Source organism: Aptenodytes patagonicus, chromosome 3 (assembly GCF_965638725.1).
Source record: "Aptenodytes patagonicus chromosome 3, bAptPat1.pri.cur, whole genome shotgun sequence".
Classification (NCBI taxonomy): Eukaryota; Metazoa; Chordata; class Aves; order Sphenisciformes; family Spheniscidae; genus Aptenodytes; species Aptenodytes patagonicus.
Window position 1 is genome coordinate 65,858,464 of NC_134951.1, and position 19,944 is coordinate 65,878,407.

The window sequence follows — 19,944 nt, forward strand, 5'->3', positions numbered from 1 at the left end:
TTTTCAGTGACAGCCTGCCCGTTTCGCTAGTGTAGACCTGTGTTTTGTAACTGAAGAAATCTCCTGAGCATAGAGAGGGTGAGCTGGAAGTTTATGCTGAGGTAAATAACTTAAGTTCTGCCCCCCCCCCCCCCCCCCCCCCGCCTTGATTTTTATCTATTCATTTTAATACTTGTTGGCTTTGGACAAATGGACTACATGTCCAACAGGAGAATCCAGAAATGGTTCCTAGAAATTATTCTATGTTTTATCCACAAGTGTGGAAATCCAAGTTAATTTTACGTTGTCTTTTAATTGTGTCAGGGAAATGGCATTCATTCCCAATAAAAGTCAGAAAGCAGTGAGAAAATAACTTAATGTGAATTTGTGGCCAGCTGAACTGCACTAGAATAGACAGTTTTCTGTGGTTTTCTGGAAACCACATTAAATGACATTAAATTGAAATAAAATGTCTCAGTCAATCAGAAACCAGGGAAACCATACAGTTACTGACTTTTAAGCAAATAATAGTTTTCAGCAATTATACAGCACGACAATCCAAGCCTTCTAAATTTATTGCTGTGTTTAGTCATCACCAGAGCAAACCTAACCTTTTCACCTTCATTTTATTCCTCAGGCAGGAAAAAAAAATGTCAGTTTTTCTTTTCCAACAAAAATAAACTTGAATTTGTAAGCAATTATTTTTCACAGTATTTAGTCATATTTTCTCACTAGACCCACGAAGAAATCCATATATCCCTTTCAGTAAAGCAATATCTGCTTATTACTATAGCAATAGCTGTATGCTAGATTAACAAAAGCTGTGGCCTTTGGTGTTTGCTCATGCGGTGAGAAAAGAGGGAAGCACAGATTTAACGAAGACAAAAAATATCTTGACACCTAGTTGTCAGGAAGCACAAAGAATCTCAAGGTGGCACAGCGTTAAAAAAAGAGGGTGATACCAAAAGTTTAACTGGGGAAGTGGGAAGGGGGGTTGGGGAAGAAGCTGCAGTGCTGTTAAAAGAAACATCCTTTTTCTCTAGCTGTGAATGGCATAAGGAGGCACACTGCAATGCTGGCCTTGTCAGCAAACCTGCTTGCCCACGTTCTCAGCCGAGCCCTCCGCAGCGAGTGCATCCCGAGCACTGACACTGGCTGCCTGTCAGACAGCTCCTGTAAAGTAATACTGTCTGCATGAGGGTTTTTTCTCCTGGAATTAGAGCTTGAATAGCCAAGAGAAAGACAATAGGCATGAAAGCAAAACTGAGATACAGTCACAACCAGTGCCACTTTATGTCCCAAAGGATCGCCTAAGGAGTCCCATCCTCTGCAAGATAAGCAGTATTGTTGAGATCTAAAAAGCTATTAAACAGAATAGGGCAGTTTGGAGTTTTCCTCTAATTATTGTTGCTTTATTTATTGTTCCTCTAATTATTTGTACTGGAAGGATCCTCTCCACAGTGCGGTTATTGCAATCCCTGGGTAAGAGGCTATTTCCCTGTGAGCTTGAACTCACGCACTGGGATGCTGCATGATGATATTCAGGCTTGTAATTAATCATCCATATTCATAAGGACTCTACCACAGTCCTCACTGTATAGTTCTACAAAGGTGAACTTCATGCTATTTTTATTATTTATCAACTCTCTGGTATTTATAAACATGGCAGAAAACTCTAATGTTGCAATTCTTCGTTTCACTCAGGTTTCCTCCCTGTGATACCCTCTATCTGACGTTGGTTGTAGATTGGCAGAGAAGTATTTTTTTTTATTATGAATGTGGCATTAGTTTTGCTTATTTCTCTTACTTTTTTAATATGAAAGTTGACACCCTACTTACAAAACCACGAGAAATAGTAATTATGTAGCTAGAATCCACCTTCTCATAAATGGTTGCAAAAAGTTTAGCACTTGTTTTCTAGATTGTTAAAAAAAAAAAGTAATAAAACTCTGAAGAGCATTTGCTCGTTTTATCCCTGTAACATGACATTTTTTTACTGCTTCTTAGCACTGTATCAGATCACTTTACAAGTTAAGAAATGAGGCCTCAAGGAGAGTGGGAAGGAGGTCTTGCTAGTGTCCAGCAGTATTATTTGTTTTTAACTCTCTGGCAGGCTCCCAGAATTCACATGATGGAGGGGCATGCTTTTGTGAGATTGTGCCTAGAATAGCAAAAGATTTGCTATTTTGGCCATCTATTAAGCTTGAGAAGATACACAGCAGGGGTTGATGAGCCTGGGAAAACAAGAGAGGCAGTCATCTCAATGGAGCAAATTTATCTCATCGGTTTCGCTGTTTCTTCATTACCCTTTACAGTGGCAAAAAAATGACAAAGGCTGCCATACACAGCGTAAAAGCACCTGGAAAAGAAAACATTATTAACCTGTATTTTAGAGTTAGTGTAATGATTGGAAACGTTACTCATTTGAGGAGTGTTCTTATGCTGTGTGTTGTGTTACACTATTTGTGGAAGTCTTTGGTGGAAAGATGTTGGAAAGCTTTTTATTGTGTATTTATACACTTATACACATGTATGGGTGGATATTTAGCACCAAAGAATTATTAGAAGTTTGCATGTAGCTGTGTGTTCGTGTACATGTATTTGTATGCATGTGTGTATTCCCTTGAAACCTGTCCATCATCCAGAATCCCTCTCTCTCCACCTTCTTTGTTACTGCCCACTGTGATCTTTGAGGACTGTTAAAGGGTTGGTGTCACTTCTTTTTAATTGCATTATTTACAGGTTGTGTAGGTGCAAGTAAACATGAAAAATCCCTGGCCTAATTGTGAATGTAATGTGTAAAATACAGTTTTCTAAAAAAAAAAACAACTAGGAAAAAACTCTATAAATATGATGTATCTATTGTTATTGATTGTTTTAAACTTTGTTGCAGATTTTATGTAGATTTTATTGGACTAATGACCAAGAAAGATCTGGCTAAAAAAAATTTCTGTGGGAAATGGAAAGAAAACCACCCCACTTTTCTTCAAAACTGTGTAGTCGGTCAGAGAGCTGAGCTGACAGCAGTAGGAAACAGATTTAGCTGAGTCTGAACAGATCTGTTACCCAACTTTCATATTGTTCTAAAAGTTAATTTTAAATAAAGGGAAATTCCCTGTTTGTTTAATTTCAGAAGCTCCAAGGTAGCTGACATCTTAATTGGACAAGGCTCCAGGTTTCTGTGAGAAAGTTTGGGATATGTAAGAACTAGAGTTACAACAGGAGGGATGTAAGAAAAGCAGGGGAAAACTAACAAAAAAAACCCAAAAACCCACCCCCAGATAATGTGGATCTTTGCCACAGTGAAGTTTAGTAAAGATTCTGCTAAAGAAAATTATGTAGAGAATTTCCTTTTAAAGAATTTTAAAAAGAAAAATCTTTTTAGATACTTGTAAAGAACCTTGTTCTGATTAATTTATAAACTATATGAAATTATTCAATTTTAAATAGCCTTCAGCTAATCCTTCTTTCAATTCTCTTTTGTTTTGGATTTGCTGCAAATGCTGCACAATGAAGAATTAGTATTTGTAAAATGTTGTGTCTAGATTAGGATTTAAAGTACTTTGTTTTCACAGTAGAATATTTATTCTTCTATAAATCTTTGATAAATGATTTCATATTTTCAAGCTTGTTAGTAAAAAAGTTTGAAATACAGCAAAAGTAGATTATGTAGAAAAAAGTTTACATTTTAAAACATGATCTCTTTAAAGAAGAAAATTATCTAAATATGATCTATTTGTAGAATTCATTAATAATCAATGGAGTTTTGAATTGTGGAAGGACCCAGCTCTTAGTCCACGTTTATAGTATTTTAATTGGAAATGCAAATGGATTATAACAACTCAGATTTTCTGGAAGTAGTTTTTAATTCTGCCGAAGAAAAGCAGCGCACAAATGGATATGTGATTGTAACGAGAGAAAAAAAATATCAGGAATTCTAAAAACACAACCCTAGAAGCAAGGCTTGAACTTTTTACCTTTAAAATAATACAAATGAAAGCTATACAGAAATACAGGGATGCAGTTGTCACGTTGGGCAACCATAATTAGCCATACTTAAACCTTCCTGCGCAAGGTTGGGTTATGATGCTGGGCTGTGCACTCCAGTGGTCTGGGATGCATCACAAGTTCTGTTCGGCTGCTGTTGTAAAGACGGGGGGAAAATTTTCCCTTTGGATGCTGCTCCTTAACCCGTTTCTGAACATAGGTTAACCCCTGAAAAGATGTCACTTCAAGCCAGGGAACAAAATGTGGAAGGCCCAGGATTCACGCACGGCCATCTTTTTGATACGAAACCGCTTCAATATGTTGGCGTTGTCCACGTCCAGGTTGGAGTTGAAGCCTACGGCGATCTGGGAGGCTGTTCTGTGCAAATGGGATGGTTTAGAGGCTTTTCCAGTAAGCCTCTAAAATGATCCACTAAGCATGTGCAAATACCAATTTTCGAAGACTTAAAGCGTAGCCAAAGCAGAATAAAAGGCAAATCCATCTTGCCAGTTTTCAGGTTTTTGCTCAGGAGCTTGGAATCGTGCTAACGTTCTTCAAACAAACAGTCATGAGAAAATTAAAACATCTTCTTACCAAGTAATCTGTTTCCTCTCAAAATTTATCTTTTGCTACAATTTAGCATTTTACTTAATTACTCTGGAAAGTAGTCTGAGACAATGCAAGAGGGGGAAAAGTAAAGCTCAAACAGTTACGTGCCTGGCAGAGAACCAAAAAATGGAAAATAAAGTTGTACGATGTATTTTTTTAAGCAGCTTTAACAATAGATTTTATTCTGTCTAAATTGAAACACACTGCATTTACTAGAAAACAGTCTTTAATAAATAACTGCATGAACTTAGAAGTATTAACTGGTCCTTCAGAGATCACTCTTTTTTACTTTTTTTAGTGCAGGAAAACACATACTGAACCCAAACCTGCTTCTGATTAAGTCAGTGAAAGCAGGACTCTGATAAACATTTAGTTTGACAAAATGAATTCAAGATGTTGGAATTATTTCATCAATTTTTAAAGCATTTTTTCTGAATCCTCCATTCACTGAAACTGTAAGATTTTAGTAGGTCTGTGACATCTTCCCAAGAATTTTTTAGGCTAAAGGTAAACTAAATGCATCCAGAAAGGTGAATTGAATGACATCTGTTACACAGAAGGTAACGTGCACTTGAATAAATAAATTACATAGGGATATATTAAAATAATCCCCTTACTTGTTCACACAAGATAGAGCACCCAGGATAAGTATAATGTATACACATGGTTCTGTGAAACTTTTTATTGGTTTGGATATCCTTTTTATCCTTAATAGACTACCAATAAGTGCAAGATGTCTTTTACTCATGTAGAGAAAATGTCTCTTTGTAAATGTACTGCTTTAAAAATAGTATTAGTTAATTAACTTGCCATGTCTTTGGACTGGGATGCCATTTGCTATGGAAAACAAATATAAGGCAAATAAAATACTTTTCTGCACAAAAGGTTTCATACTGGTATGGAACAAAAACTATTCCTTTTACAAAGTCCGATTGTTTATATTCTTTGCCAAGCAAATGAAAGTCAGTGGACTTAGTTTTCTGATTAAGAAAATCTGATTCGATTAAGAAAATCTGATTCATTTGAGTGTGAAAAGTGCTTAAGATGGATACTTCTTAAATACACTAGCTAGGTAAATCAATGATTTTGCTTATGAAAAATTGCTGAAGCGTTTGCATCTGTGGCCATGATATATGCCTGTCTGAAAAGAAATTATTGTCATTTTCATGCTAAACCAAAAAAAAAAAGAACGTGTGAACCTTCTAAACTAGAACTGCCTATTAGGTCTCTCTGGGCTGATCATACTTGAACAGGAAATCATGACACTTAAACTGCTAAGTGAACACGTGGGGAGTATTACACTGTATATGCAACGAAACACACTTTGTTTATTTTGTGTAGCATTCTCCTGCTCCCTTAAATACATACGAGATGGAAACTCACAGACTTTTTTTAACCTTTAGCTGCTATCATTGTATAGAAACTACTAAACAAAACCCGACGGACTAGTAAACCACTTGAGTTCATTTTATTTCATCTAACGCTGATCACATTTCCAGTAGACAATAAATATAATGCACTGCTGACTTATGTGTAGAAATGTATATACAATTAGATGAAGAAATCCCGGTCAAGGCAGCTCAAATCTCAGTTTATGCCTTTGCATTTCCTTGAATATGGCTATAAAATTCTTACCTGCTGATGCATGGCCTCCTGCAATATCAGTTTTCCCCTGCTCATCCAGACTGCTGCTGGGGAGGCTGCCCTGCCAGTGGAGTATTGGTGTACCTCAGGCTTGACTTGAGCATTTACTGCAGTAAATGAGATTCTCTGCCTGGGCTTCGTGTGCCTTTGGGTAAGGCCTTGGTGCATTTTCCCAGTTGAGATGTAGTATTTCCTACAATTTCGGGAAGATATTCAAGACAGGACAGCTCTAAGTCTGTGTCTTGGGTTAAATAAATGCAATGAGAGGCAAGCTAAAGCATCCAGGAAATCAACACAATTAGGAGCACAACATGGGAGACAATTTCAGTCTGTGTTTTTTTTTTCTTTTCCTTATCTTGGAGAAAAAAAATAGATTCAGGCAGCAGATCCATACTTGATGGAAAGATGGTGGGGTTTTGTTTGTTGGTTTTTTTTTTCCCCAGAGGAGGATGTGTAGAGCTCAGAAGATAGACAATTTCAAAGAGAAACTTGCAATAAATACTTAAGATGCTGGGTATTGCCTTAACAATTTGCCGCTGCTCTTCCTGCCCAGAATATCAATATACAGGAGCAGTTATTCTTGCTGAGCTATCCCAACCGTTCATCTCTGTCCTAGCCATTTCAGTCTTCTACAATGCAATTGGGCTTTTACAGCTCTGTAAGACAATCTTTCTGTTGGTCTTTGTAGTATACATGTGGTAAATGGTTCTCCGGTCACAGATGGGCTGGCAACTTCTTTGCTTATACATAGCAAAAATGTTTCTTTGGGGAAAAATCTGTGTAATTAATTTATAAATGAAGCAAGGAAAAGGCAAGCACACACTCCCAATTGGATTGCAATTACCAGTCTAACAAGAAATGCTCCTTGTCTGCTTTGTCTGCTTTGTCTGAGAAAGGCAGATCTGTTGTCACTGAATGAAAGCCATCCACAGTCCCCAGTGTAACTGTGACGCTGAAATCCATTGCAGTCTAAATCCACTTGAAATTTTACAAGATTCCTAGAAATGACTCAGAAAAAACAAACTATCAAGTGAGCTAGTAAGAATATATGCATTTGTAAGAGTGAAGAATCTTCCAGGTGTACGTGAAAGTTCTGTTCATTCATCTGTATGGTCTGATCTAGTGTGGATGCAGTGACTGCTGGTGGTTGGAATACAGATAATGGGAGGCAGAAGTTCCTATTCTGACCTTTTGTGTAATGACTGACTTTTCACTTAATTTCTCTGTTTTCTTCTAAGAAATACCTATATACGTGCATTTATTCATTTATCCCTCCATCTGTCCATCCATATATATGCACTCCCTCATGCACCTCTTTTACAAGCTCTTTGAGCAGTTTCATAAGCCTGTGTCATTTACTTCATAATACCTAAAGGAAAAGTGAAAAATACCGGCCTTGTTGCTGTTCACATCAAATTATTAGCTACTTTCTTAGGTTTGGTAAAAAGCAAAGAAGACCTTAAAGGAACCTGTATTGATTTGTTAATCTGGCTGCATTACAAACTCTCCATGTAAAAAAAGTTGTTATAGAAAAAGCAGATTATTATAGGTAGCATTACAATGCATTTAAATACTGTCACCTTCTTCTTTAACAGGTCTATGGAAATGCAAGATCTAGCCAGTCCTCATAATCTTGTTGGAAGTAGTGATGCGCCGGGTAGTTCCAAACTGGATAAACCTAATCTCAGTAGCACATCAGTTACAACAAATGGAACAGGAGGTAAGTATAAGACACTGCTGGCACATAAAAAGTTTTGGCTAGTTTTTAGTCATATGCATTTTTTAACATAATTTCAAGGATGAGCATCAACACATTTATAAACCCAGAAGAATTACGAAAAAATGGCAATCATACCACATTTGGGTTAATTTAAAATCTCTGTCAAAAGAAGTGCATCAAAATTAGGCTTGGGTAATTTTTTTACATGGTGAACTTGCTAATACCATTTCTTGGCAGGTAATGCAAGTTTATCATAAAGAGATTTTTAGATTTTCCTCAAAAGTAACTGGTTATTACTGCTGTATCTATTACTGTAGGGACAGCACTACCATGCAGCTACAACACAGATGTTCCAATGCTTTCAGATAATAGATTCTGCCATAGCTGAATTGGAGCAGTGGGAGGCAGGGTACCACATTCTGAGATGGAGTCCTGTTCTGATCAGTGTCCATGAGAGTGACACCATGGATACGAGTCAAGCTAGAGCGTCAGCCCTCTTTTTTGGAGTTTATATGTTGCTGTCTATTTTAACAGTTGGCACCAAGAAAAGTTTTTTAGTTTGTTCTTTCTGGCCACAATGTAAAGCATTTTATTGACTTATCCCTATTTAAAAAAAGAAATCTGTCAATGTCAATAAAAAGAGTATGTGCATGTGAGGGTAACAGAGCTCTGCGGAGAAGGGCTCAACTGTTAAAGTTCAACCTATTTATATTTTTAAATAGAATCCTTATTCCGGCATAAAGAGAAGGCGAAACTTCAAGCATACCATTAAAGAACGCTAATAACTAGATGCCTCTATATTATACTTGCATAAATAAACCAGTTAAAATAATACTCATAAAAACAATACAGTGCAGTTAAAAGACTTGGCTCAAAGTGCAAAAACACTTACTGGCCTTGAAGACTGTTCACGTACCCTGAACAGACATTGGGACAATGAACCGTTATACCATTCCTGTTCTCAGGAGACAACATGACTGTGTTAAATACTGCAGACTGGTTGCTGAATTGCAGTACTCCCTCTTCTGCCACAAGTATGAGAGACCCTGGTACAGTGCATGTGTGTGGTGGTGTGTCTCCATGACTGCTGTGTAACATCTCTCTTGGTTTGCTCTGTTCTTTTGTTATGCGGTTTGAACATTTTCATGGGGTTCCCTCCCCCGCCTTTTTTTCCACCCCTTCTCAGAGGCCTTTCCCACAGCCAGAAAACTGGTAGGAAGTTGCAATAAATAATTATCTTACCATACTTTGACAGTCATTTGATGAGCAAGGAGAATTTAACTCATTTAAAATTAGCTTAACTGTCTACATGCTCTGAGAGACGGGGAGAGCCCCGTGGTGATCAACATTTGCTGGGAACTGCCAGTAGTCAGCATTGCTGGAAGTCAGACCAATGGATTTTCCACAGAATGCCCATTTGTTTTTCTTTTATTTTTAGGTACAACATTGCATGATTACCTGAGCACAAATCAAGGTTGACATTATTGTTACTACTCTTACTACTACTTTCATTATTAATTAAAGCTTATGTCTAGTGTGCTACTGCATGTAACTCGCCAGTTCACAAACATTTGGCCAAATTTTCCAAGCTGTTGTTTTCATTTATGAGTTTCCTCTCATGTATTATTAATTGTTATGAGTTATAACAATTAATAATAATTTTATATGTGACACTGTTGCAGTACATATGGGATTAATCATAGGTGTAAACACACGTCACCATGACTCTCTACAAGCCATTACACAGGTGCTTAAGCTGTGCAGGTTTGGACTAAAGTTAGGAAGATCTCGAAAAGTTTCCTTTTAAAAAAATCCTCAGAATTAGCTTGCCATTTGTAAGCCACATGTCTAGAGGGAATTTACCCCCAAAAAAGATCAGACTTGAGCACAAAAGATCATTTGCACTAGAATAACTGATTCCACGTGAATGCCCCTGCTCAGTTACAAGAATTTAAGGAAGGACTGAGCTGACTTAGTCTGTCACCTCAGTTAACTGTTCAGCATGTTCAGATAAATGTGGAAGGTAATAATTTAAGTACTAATTATCAGTAGTGAGGAAATGTAATGTGAAAGTCCTTGCATTACTTGCATTAAATCTGATTTTCCATAGGCAGTAGAACTTTTAGATCTGCGCTTCTAGTTGAGTATATTCATAGGAAAACCCTTAAGGCTTGCTAAAAGAAAGAGGAAAATCATTCTTATGACAAACTGTGTGGTTTATTGTTTTACATGAGCTTTTAGTCAGACTTGTTTTTCTCTAATAGCTATTGCACTTGCTTGTCCTGCTTCACACATAGTAGTAGCATCTCTTGCCCCTAAAACTCTGTGTTCATTTTCAGTCCTTAACGTAGAGAGGTTCTTTAGGAAAAAAAAAGAGGTTGGCAGAGTAGTAGTCATGTTGGTCTACTAAGTCCTTTCATCAAGTGAAGAACTTATGGTGTGGAAGCTGTTGCCTGTTGGGAGCTGTATTCTGAGTTCATCTTAGAATAATTAAGTTTGGAAGGGATCCCTGGAGGTCAGCTGGGCCAACCCCTGCTCAGAGCAGGGTCAACTTTGCTGTTAGATCATGTTGCTCAAGGCAGCGTCTAGTTGAGTGTTTAATATCTCCAAGGTGGAGGTGCCACAGCCTCTCTGGGCACCTGTCCCAGGGCCTGACTACTCTCACAGTGAAGAATTTTCCTCTTATATCTAATTGGACTTGTCCCTTGCTGCAGCTTGTGTCTGTTGCCTCCTGTCATTTCACAGGGCACCTTTTGAGAAGAGTGTGCCTTTGTTCTTTGTCATCTTTGCACCTTCCGATTAGATAGCTGCAGGCAGCAATTAGCTCTCCCTGCAGCCTTCTCTTCCTAGGACAAAACAAGCCCAGCTTCTTCTGTCTGTCCTTTCACATCATATGCCCCAGCCCCTGACCATCGTGGTAGCTCTACTCTGTTAGCATGTGCAGTCTTCACTGTTAGCAACACTCAAATGTATTTCCACCTTGAGATTGCTTTTAATTTTATTTTTACTCTTTCAGTATATAAAAAAAAATTAAAACTAATCCACACTTTAAAAAATAGAATATTAAATGTATAGTCTTTAGAGTATTCATCCAAAATGCTGGTTCAAACTCTTAGTTCTTTGCATTCTGTCTAGAGCAGTTGCCGTAGTAGTATCAGAACCACGCTTTATCTCGCATGTGGGAAACATAGGGATGATTCTGTGTTTTTAATTGGTGTCAGCTTTTATTTTGATTTCAGCTTTAAATGTTCCTGGGTTTTTGATTTGATGTTAGAATTCTTTTTTTTTTTTTTTAGTTAGCTTTGTGCTTTTTTCCCCTCTTGGTTTAATGACATGCAAAATAAAGAAAGAAACGTAATAGTCCAAATGTCTAGCTACACTGAGGGAAGACCTTGATGAATTCCTTACTGTGATAAAATCTGAATGTAACAAAGTAGAACTGTTTAAAATCAAGCACATATAAAAATACTTTCTACATGTATTTTTCAACAAAACACAGTGCCAATATGATGTTTTTCCTCAAGTTAAGTACATGAGAAAGTTTCTTTCGGTTTAGATCCTTTTCTGCTTGACAGGGAGAGAAAAAGTTGGTGACTATTGGTGCTGATGGAAGTGCACTGCAGCTGGCATTAACCAGAACTAGACACAACTCTGAAGTAAACATTTCAATTCTTTACTGAAGTTTTTGTTAAATAAAACAGTTAGGCACATACTGGAGTGTCTTTCTGGATGCAATACTGAACACAGGTTTGTAGCTCGGTATGGGCAAGAGTGGAACACCTTCTTGAACAGAAACAGATAAAGGTACTAAAAAGTAGGTTTCTTCATGTAGGTAAATGTCCATACTCTGCAGAGAAAAGAGGTACGCATCTTATAAAGTAAAGTATGACCAAAGATCTTCAGAGGGGAAAATACAGATCTTTTAACTTAGTATGTTTTTTCATTCTCCTACTGAAGTACATACAGACATCTGTTTATAGTAATCAGAAAACTAATTTAGTTACTTTTCATGTTTCAGGCAACAATACGTGTGCCACATGACTGAGAGGCCTGAGGTTCAGTGGAGGCAATTGTTTTGTGACAAATAACCCTTAAGCTTTTTCTTGATGTATATTTTACTGATCTGATGAAAATAAAATCACATCTTTCTCATCAAAATAGAGAAATGGGAATGGTTGATTACTCTTACGAATGACTTTTTGTTCATTTTGTGTAATTTTTGTCACAGCTTTTTTTTTAAATCAGCAGATCATAGCCTGCAAAATGACAAGGAGTGCACAGCAGCTTGAAAAAATGTGGCTAAAATTCTTCCCTGATGATTTCATATTGAATTAATATCCTGCTGCTTGCAGGGAGAATATACGGGTGTGGCGGTTTTATTAAAGAGAAACGATAATGAAAAGAAGTCTACATTTAGAAGGCACACATTCAAATATTTTTTAATCTCGCACAGTAAATGGAAAGACACAACTGTATAACTTGTGTAAGAAAGTGCTACTTGGTTTCCTTAGCACTGGGGCACCAGCGACACTGCAGGGCACTCTCCCTGTCACAGACACAAATACATGCCGATTTCTCAAATGTTCCCTGCTTGACAGGTGACCCTTTGAATTCAGCGTAGGTCACTTGTCCAATTGTAGATATCTGCAGCATCCCATGTAACTTACTGAAGTAAGATCCCTTAAGCAGTGTGACTGGAAATTGGGTGTGATATCGTAGGAGAGTTAACTCACACAGGGCCTGTCACAGGCAGCCGTATTGATAGCTGTGCAGTTTCCCGGTGAGCTCCTCGTTGTGCTCACAGACGCAGGGAGGAATAGCAGTATGGTTCTGTAGGTGTTGTTTTCCCATAAGAAAACCAAATCCTTTATTTAGCTCTCCCACTACCTTTTCATCTACAGACTCTAAGAGGGATGGTGAACTCGAGGGCAGCTCAGGCTGTATTTGGACTGAATCACCCTCTGGAAGTACCTCTCTTTCTCAACTGGATGTAAAGGGAGATTAGTATGCACCTAATTTATGTGCTTAAGTTAGGTGACTTGAATCCGAGCCATAGTTTGTAAATACATTGCCAGCTCAGAACATGAAACTCCCCCTCTCCCCCTTACTATTGCCAGTGAAGTCAAACATGGATGCGGTGATGTTGACAGACGAGAGCTTTGGTCAGCTTAGCTGATGTCCCTCGGAGGCGTCAGGTAACTAGCTGGCAGAAAATGCCTTTGCTTGGCGTATGTTAGACCTGCTGGGGGGGGCTCTGCCAGCCCGGCTGTCGCAGCAAAGGCTTCTCCACATATCCTGGACTGTGTCCTTGGAATTTCCATACCTGGCATACGACCACAGTAGTGGCCCATGCAGGTCCTCATTGCCACTTCGCTCTGCGCCCCCGGGCAGCAACCGGTCTTGTGATATCTATAAGCAAGTTGCTGATATATATGTGATAAATGCTGACACACACACCTAATTGACTTTCGCAAAGCAATTGTGATAATATGTTGATGGCTTCCATATTTGCCAGTCAAACATCTAATAAAAGCTGCAGTGTATTCTGTACAGCTGTTTCTTACCACCTCAATTAGAAGGGTGATTCCCAAACTTCATTACAAAAGTCCATGCCAGATGGTCTGTTCAGGTAACATATTAAACTATAAAATCTAGATTTTCAGTTTTAGCTTGGATGGTAAGAGTGCATGATGATCCATAAGAAAGAGTTCAGAGTGGACCCAAATGTTTGGTAACCTCTGAGTTAGAAGCTGACTTGTCATGGCTGTCATTTGTGTCCTACTCTAGTTCTTCTGCTTTTTTTTCTTTTAAACCTCTCTATTCATTTATGGAAAATTGCTTGCTGGTGACCTAGCTCAAAAAGCCCCCCACAGGCTCTGTAAAAGGGGAAGGGGAAAGGCAGAATGCTGGCACTGTGAAAGTAATTTGCTTCTATATGAGCATGAAACCATATTATTATTATTGTTTCACTTGTCAGGCAAAACTATTTTTGTTATGTGCTATATCCCTTGACAGCTAATGTTTCCTTCCTCTCTGCTACTCTTAGGGAATTGTTAGAATCAATTAGATTTAGGTTGAAATCTCCCCAGAAGATATTCCAGTTGCTAAAACCAATAGATAGACGAACGCACAGATAAAAAGCTATGTAGATGCATGGCCCTTCCAGACAGAGCAAGTGTAGATTTTCTCAATACGGTGGTAGAGCGAAGGTCGAAGCTGTTGCACTGCATGCTTGTTCTAGCTGGACTACCGCTAGTGAGACTGGCATGAAGAGTCCAGTATAAATTTAGAAGTAAAATCTCATGTCTACTTATTCTTCTATGTAGTGTCTCTTCTTGCAGTCAAAACAGAACCCATGAACAGCAGTGAAACAACAACAACAACTGGAGATGGATCGCTTGACACTTTTACTGGGTCAGGTAAAGCCATAACAAGATCATGTATTGTTAGATGCACATTAATATAGCATTTAATAACCTTCACTAACGAACATTTCACTGCATGGAAGCAATCTTTAAAAAACTACAATAAAGTAACATTTTAATACCTAATAATAATAATAATAATAATAATAATGATAGCTTTTTCATTTTTGTAAATTAAAATCTACAATTTTCATGAGCTATGATCTTAAAGAAGCTTTAATGGTGCCTAAGATGATTACTGTATGCAGAAATCTTATAGTAATAATGTTATTATTGTACTGTAGATTTTTCTCAGTGTTAGTCTTGTACAGTCTTAGGAGGAAAAAAATGGATTGTATTTGTAACAGCCATTCTAATTTGTAAAATTTAAAATCTTAAGGGTTATATTTCAGTGCTAATCTTTTTATTCCTATGAGCAGTGTGTTAGTTTAAACACTAAAGCTACTTAGTTAGTTTAAAGCTACTTCCTTTCCATGAAAATAAAGTCTGTGTTTTACTTTAAATAATGTTTCAGTTACTTCTTCTTAAAAAATTCAAACAAACAGCAATTTTTAAGTAGATTCCTATAAATTATTAAAAGGTGATGAACTGTGGAAAAGTATAGGTAATCTGCCTCCTAATCATTAAGCTGAATCCTGCTAATAATAATATTGGGGAGGAAGAATAAATTTTGCATCTGAAAATACCAGTTCAGTGATGGCCTGACTGAAATGTCACTGAAGCCAGGAATCGCTGGAATTCACACTGGTACTACTATTACTTTGGTAGAGTTAAGTAGTCAAGCCCTATTTAAAATATTTTGGAAATCACAATGTTTCTGTGTAATGAAAATGTTTTAAAAATTGAGTTTACGTTTCTGGAATTGTTTTTTAGGCATCAGTAAATGCAGATATACTCCGAAGTTGGTTATTCAGAAAAGTATTTGTAATAAATTTAGTGCCTGAAGAAAAGGTCTTTTGTGAGATGTAAAGCAAGTGTATACTATTTCTGATTAGAAAAAATGAAAACACTGTCCTCATTATGATTATACTGAAAGGAACCCCATCAACTTAAAGTCTTACAAGTTCTATAAAAAAATTAATAGTCTTGGCTAAAAATTAGCTTTCCTTTTTCACTCTGTTGTTACTCTGTCCTAAAATTGTATTAGAAATGATTACAGATTATAAAATGTCCAACCATACATATGATTTTATCATTGTTGGTGAAATTTTATCAGGTTCTGCCATGTATTTAAGGTATCTGAGTTGGATTCCATGTGTAAAACATGGCTAAGGCAACATTTTCATGAAGGGGTGCCAAACATTGCAGCCTCCAGTTCAAGTTTAGATAGCTAAGTAACAGCTTGATTTCCCCAGGTGCCACTCACCCGTTAGCTTCCACTGACTTCAAAAGAAGTGCTGAGATCTCTACAGAGATCATTCAGAGATTTGGAAACAATCAGTGCCTCCAAGAAAAGGCAGGAATTTGAGCCTTACACATTAATTTTTGTCTGTTAGCCACCTGCATACTCAAAAGAAATACGAACCTGATTCTCAGTTTAGGCCACAAACTCAAGTATGAAATGAGTACGGTCATTCACAGTGGGAAATCAATAGTCTGCCTGTCTGGGTGATGTGCAGTCTTCATCATCAGAATGAGACGCAGAGCTGCCGTGATAAGAATAAATCCATCACTTTCACACTTGCCTTTTACTGGTACTTGCGAATTGGACAATTTGGTTGGCTCAGTTTTGTGGAAGAAGTGCTAAAGAACGATAAAAACTCACCAGAAATGTATTTCTCTGACTTCTTAACCTAACTGGTTATTTGGGAAGTTTAATGGGTTGCCAAAGACAATAAATACTGACTGATAGAAAGATGTCATTTCAGACAAACCAGCTGCAATTGAAAATAATGCATAACAAAGCCCAACACTGAACAGTTAGTTTTTTCCTAATAATCAGTTACATACGTGTGTTATTCCCAACTGTGACAAGGTGATAATGCTAGTACTTTCCTGCAGCTTTCAGAGCACCTGTGAGCTCATTTCGTGAGGATGCCTAGGCATATAGGCCACTAGCAGGGATATCACCTACTCTGTCTTAAGCATAGGTCAGAAGGACTCAAGCATCCTTTGTTGAGTAGGGAAGGATTTAGGTATGTTATTAAATATCTTATGAAATGAGACATGGGTGAAAAGAGAAGTCCTTGTTCTGAGACCCATTTGAGAGTCTGCCATGCAGAAATCCTCTCCTTCAAATATTCTACCCATTAAAATTGATTTCCGTGCTCCAAGGGCAATCAAAACCCGTGACGTGTCCCGGAGCTGAGCAGAAGGCTGAACGAGCCCTGTGGGGTGTAAAGTAGCCAGCTCTGTCCCTAATGACCAGCTGTAACACAGAGAGTGATGGTCAAACAGACTGTGCGAGGTATAGGGCAGGAGAGACAGATCAGGCTTCACAGGTAACCGTGATGAACCCCAATTTTTGATTGAAAAGTTGAAAAATAAAGCACATCGATCTCTTTACTTTGGAGTGACAGTTGCCACAGTGGCCTTGCCCAGGCCACTGGGCAAGCTCCTGCTCAGAGCTGCAGCTCACGTGTTGCAGCTCACGCTCAGGGCTCCGGTTCCTCCGTCCTGCAGAGCGGCCCCTGGGAGAAACTGTGCTCTTAGCAAGGGTTAGCCAGGTGGAGAGTCACGTTGCGCACCCCTCTTCCTCCTCCTTTTTCTTCAAAGAATGACAGTTCGTAATTAATATCGGTATACTCAATTTGAAGCTTTGTGGTCCTGTAGCAGACTCCCATTGGGGTGGGTATTCACAGGATGTGGAGAGCTGAACAGCCTTGAACTGAGCATTTTCATACTCTGTGAATTTGCTGCAGCTGCTGTACTGTGAGTGCCTGCATTCTTGTGTTTATATTGCTTACAATACTGGATTAATTTGAGAATTGTTTATCATTTTAATGGAGCGGAGAGAGAGACATTGAAGTTCTCGTCATCCTTTTTACTTACACACAAAAAGGATATAGAAAACAATTTCTGAAGGCTATAAAGGCAAAGTTAGGAAACGCCACTGCTGTATAACCTACGTTTGGTCCCCTTGTGTGTAGACGTTGTGATTTGTTATTTAAATAACAATAACAAATTTTAACCTAACCTCTTTGCACAGAATTTTCCAGATGCGTAATGAAAAAATACAAAATTCCAGCCTGTGTTAATATACTGAACCCAACACATGCTATCAGAACAGTTTATGGTGTTGTGGTTTAACCCAGCAGGCAGCTAAACACCACACAGCCATTCGCTCACTCCCTGTCCCTACAGTGGGATGGGGGAGAGAATCAGGGAAAAAAAAAAGTAAAATTTGTGGGTTGAGATAAAGACAGTTTAATAAGACAGAAAAGGAAGGGAAAATAATAATAGTAATAATAATAACAATAATAATAATAATAATGATAAAAGAAGATACAAAATAAGTGATGCATAATGCAATTGCTCACCACCTGCCGACCAATGCCCAGCCAGTCCCCGAGCAGCAGTCGCTGCCCCCCACCACCAACTCCCCCCCAGTTTATGTACTGAGCATGACGTCGTATGGTATGGAATACCCCTCTGGGCAGTTTGGGTCAGCTGTCCTGGCTGTGCCCCCTCCCAGCTTCTCGCTGGCAGGGCATGAGGAGCTGAAAAGTCTTTGACTAGTGTAAGCACTGCTTAGCAACAACTAAAACATCGATCGGTGTGTTATCAACATTATTCTCATCCTAAACCCAAAACACAGCACTGTACCAGCTACTAGGAAGAAAATTAACTCTGTCCCAGTTGAAACCAGGACATACAGTCATTTAAATTCTCCACAGCCACCTTGGCCAGTTGAGCTAACAGGGTAACTGGTAAGAGCTGGCTGTCAGCTTCTTGTCCCCTCTGTGAATCAACGTTAGTGGGGACTGGAATATGCCCTTAGCGCCATAGTGAGACTTGAGAAATCAAGGGTCTTACACCTGCCCTGAAGACCATTCCTCTGGTAAATTCAAGTAGTGAAGTCTTAGAAATACTTGAGTTTTTTAGAGAAGAAACAGTTTTGATTTTGTTTTTAATGTAAGTAATATAAAACAGTGTTTAGCCCCATTGATATAAATGGCTGTATAAAGTGGCACAGTCATAAAGACTATAACAACCTGCCTCCACCATCTCCTCCATTGCCAACAGTCCTCAGAAGTAGGGTTAGGAGGCTATCCAGCAGTGAAAGTTGTTTAAGTTTGATAACCCTTAGAATTACCAATCTAATTTATAAGATACAGGCATAGTCCATAGGCTCTACTCAGTCATAATGTTCTCTTATGGTAGGTCTTACACCCTGTGTTTCTCAAACATCTCACAGTCTAAAATGTAATGTACAAATCAATGGGACAAGCTACCAGAGAAAGAGTGAAAGGAACAGACTTTTTAGTTTGAAAGGTACACAATTTACTCTGGGGGCACTTGCCTCTTTTTCTCTCTCTTCCCGGTAGTATCATCAGGGAAATTGAAAAAAAAAAAAGAAATTTAAAACCAGACACATTCCAAAAGTATTTTATTTTCTTGTCTGAATTTATAACATAAGGTATATGCAGAAAGAATAAAAAAGCAGGCAGGACAGTTTTTGCTGAAAAACATTAGGTTTTGATAGCTCAAGTGATTTAAGTGAACAGTCATTCATTTTTTGTAGTTTACATCAGGTGTGGTGGAATGGTAAATGTGCTTTAACTAAACTAATTAATCAAGTGAGCTGTCATCCAGCGAACGATCAGACAAAAAGTGGAGCAGTACAGGCAAAAAAGATCCAATAAGCTGATAATGGATCACAGAAGTTCCTTGCCCTTAGAATTTCCAAGGTCACTCTGTTAGCTGTTGCTTGTCTTTAGAAAGGTCATATAACAGGGAAGGGATACAACAGGGAAGACTACTCTTCAAGCCTTAAATAACTGAGAGCATCCTTTAGAGTTCTATGGGCTGATTATGTTGATATATACAGCTATAGGTTCATCTAATTCTGGGAATAGCTGTATGCGCACCTAGTGGATCACTCTGCGGATTGAGCTTAAACCACGGAAAGGCATTCTCAAAAAAAAAAGAATATCCACATAAAAAATTCAGCAGACTTCCATCACAGGCAAACCCTCAATATCTTTTCAGTGAGCAACTCTTTTATGAAATCTGGTGGCACATGTTCCAAAAATTATTCTCCAACTCTTCTTTATTTTCAAGCCATACTCAACTGCACATTTAAAAAAGAAGCTAATTGTTTTTCTTCTACTGTGTTTTCCTTTTAAGTCCTACATGTTCTAAATGCATTTAAACTAGCTTTAAAAATACGAAGTTCTGCGTATGTTCAAAGCAATAGATCTCAAAGACATTAATTAGGCCTGGATGTAGAAATACATCATGTTTCATAAAATAGTAAGGAACCTAAACCTATTTGTCACTTATATAATTCTGAAAGTTCATTTCTACTACCATTACGAACAACTCAGGAAGAGGGTACACTTTGAAGTACAACTATGATTGATTAGACTAAAGAAATTCCAGTGCTTCGTTGTGTACTACTTTAATCTTTTGAAAAGT

General features: G+C 38.1%; 1 protein-coding gene across 15 annotated transcripts in view; it reads left to right on the forward strand.

Annotated features, from left to right (window-relative positions):
• Window positions 1–19,944, forward strand: part of EYA4 (EYA transcriptional coactivator and phosphatase 4) — a 160,116-nt gene that overhangs the window by 97,996 nt on the left and 42,176 nt on the right. For 11 of the 15 annotated variants that reach the window (XM_076333637.1, XM_076333633.1, XM_076333638.1 and 8 more), the window contains 4 exons: window positions 7,815–7,939; window positions 8,905–8,973; window positions 9,378–9,413; window positions 14,266–14,358. In XM_076333637.1, coding sequence (XP_076189752.1) covers window positions 7,815–7,939; window positions 8,905–8,973; window positions 9,378–9,413; window positions 14,266–14,358 — 323 coding nt within the window. The remainder of the gene's footprint in view (window positions 1–7,814; window positions 7,940–8,904; window positions 8,974–9,377; window positions 9,414–14,265; window positions 14,359–19,944) is intronic. The other 4 variants (XM_076333643.1, XM_076333642.1, XM_076333644.1 and 1 more) reach the window with 1 other exon arrangement.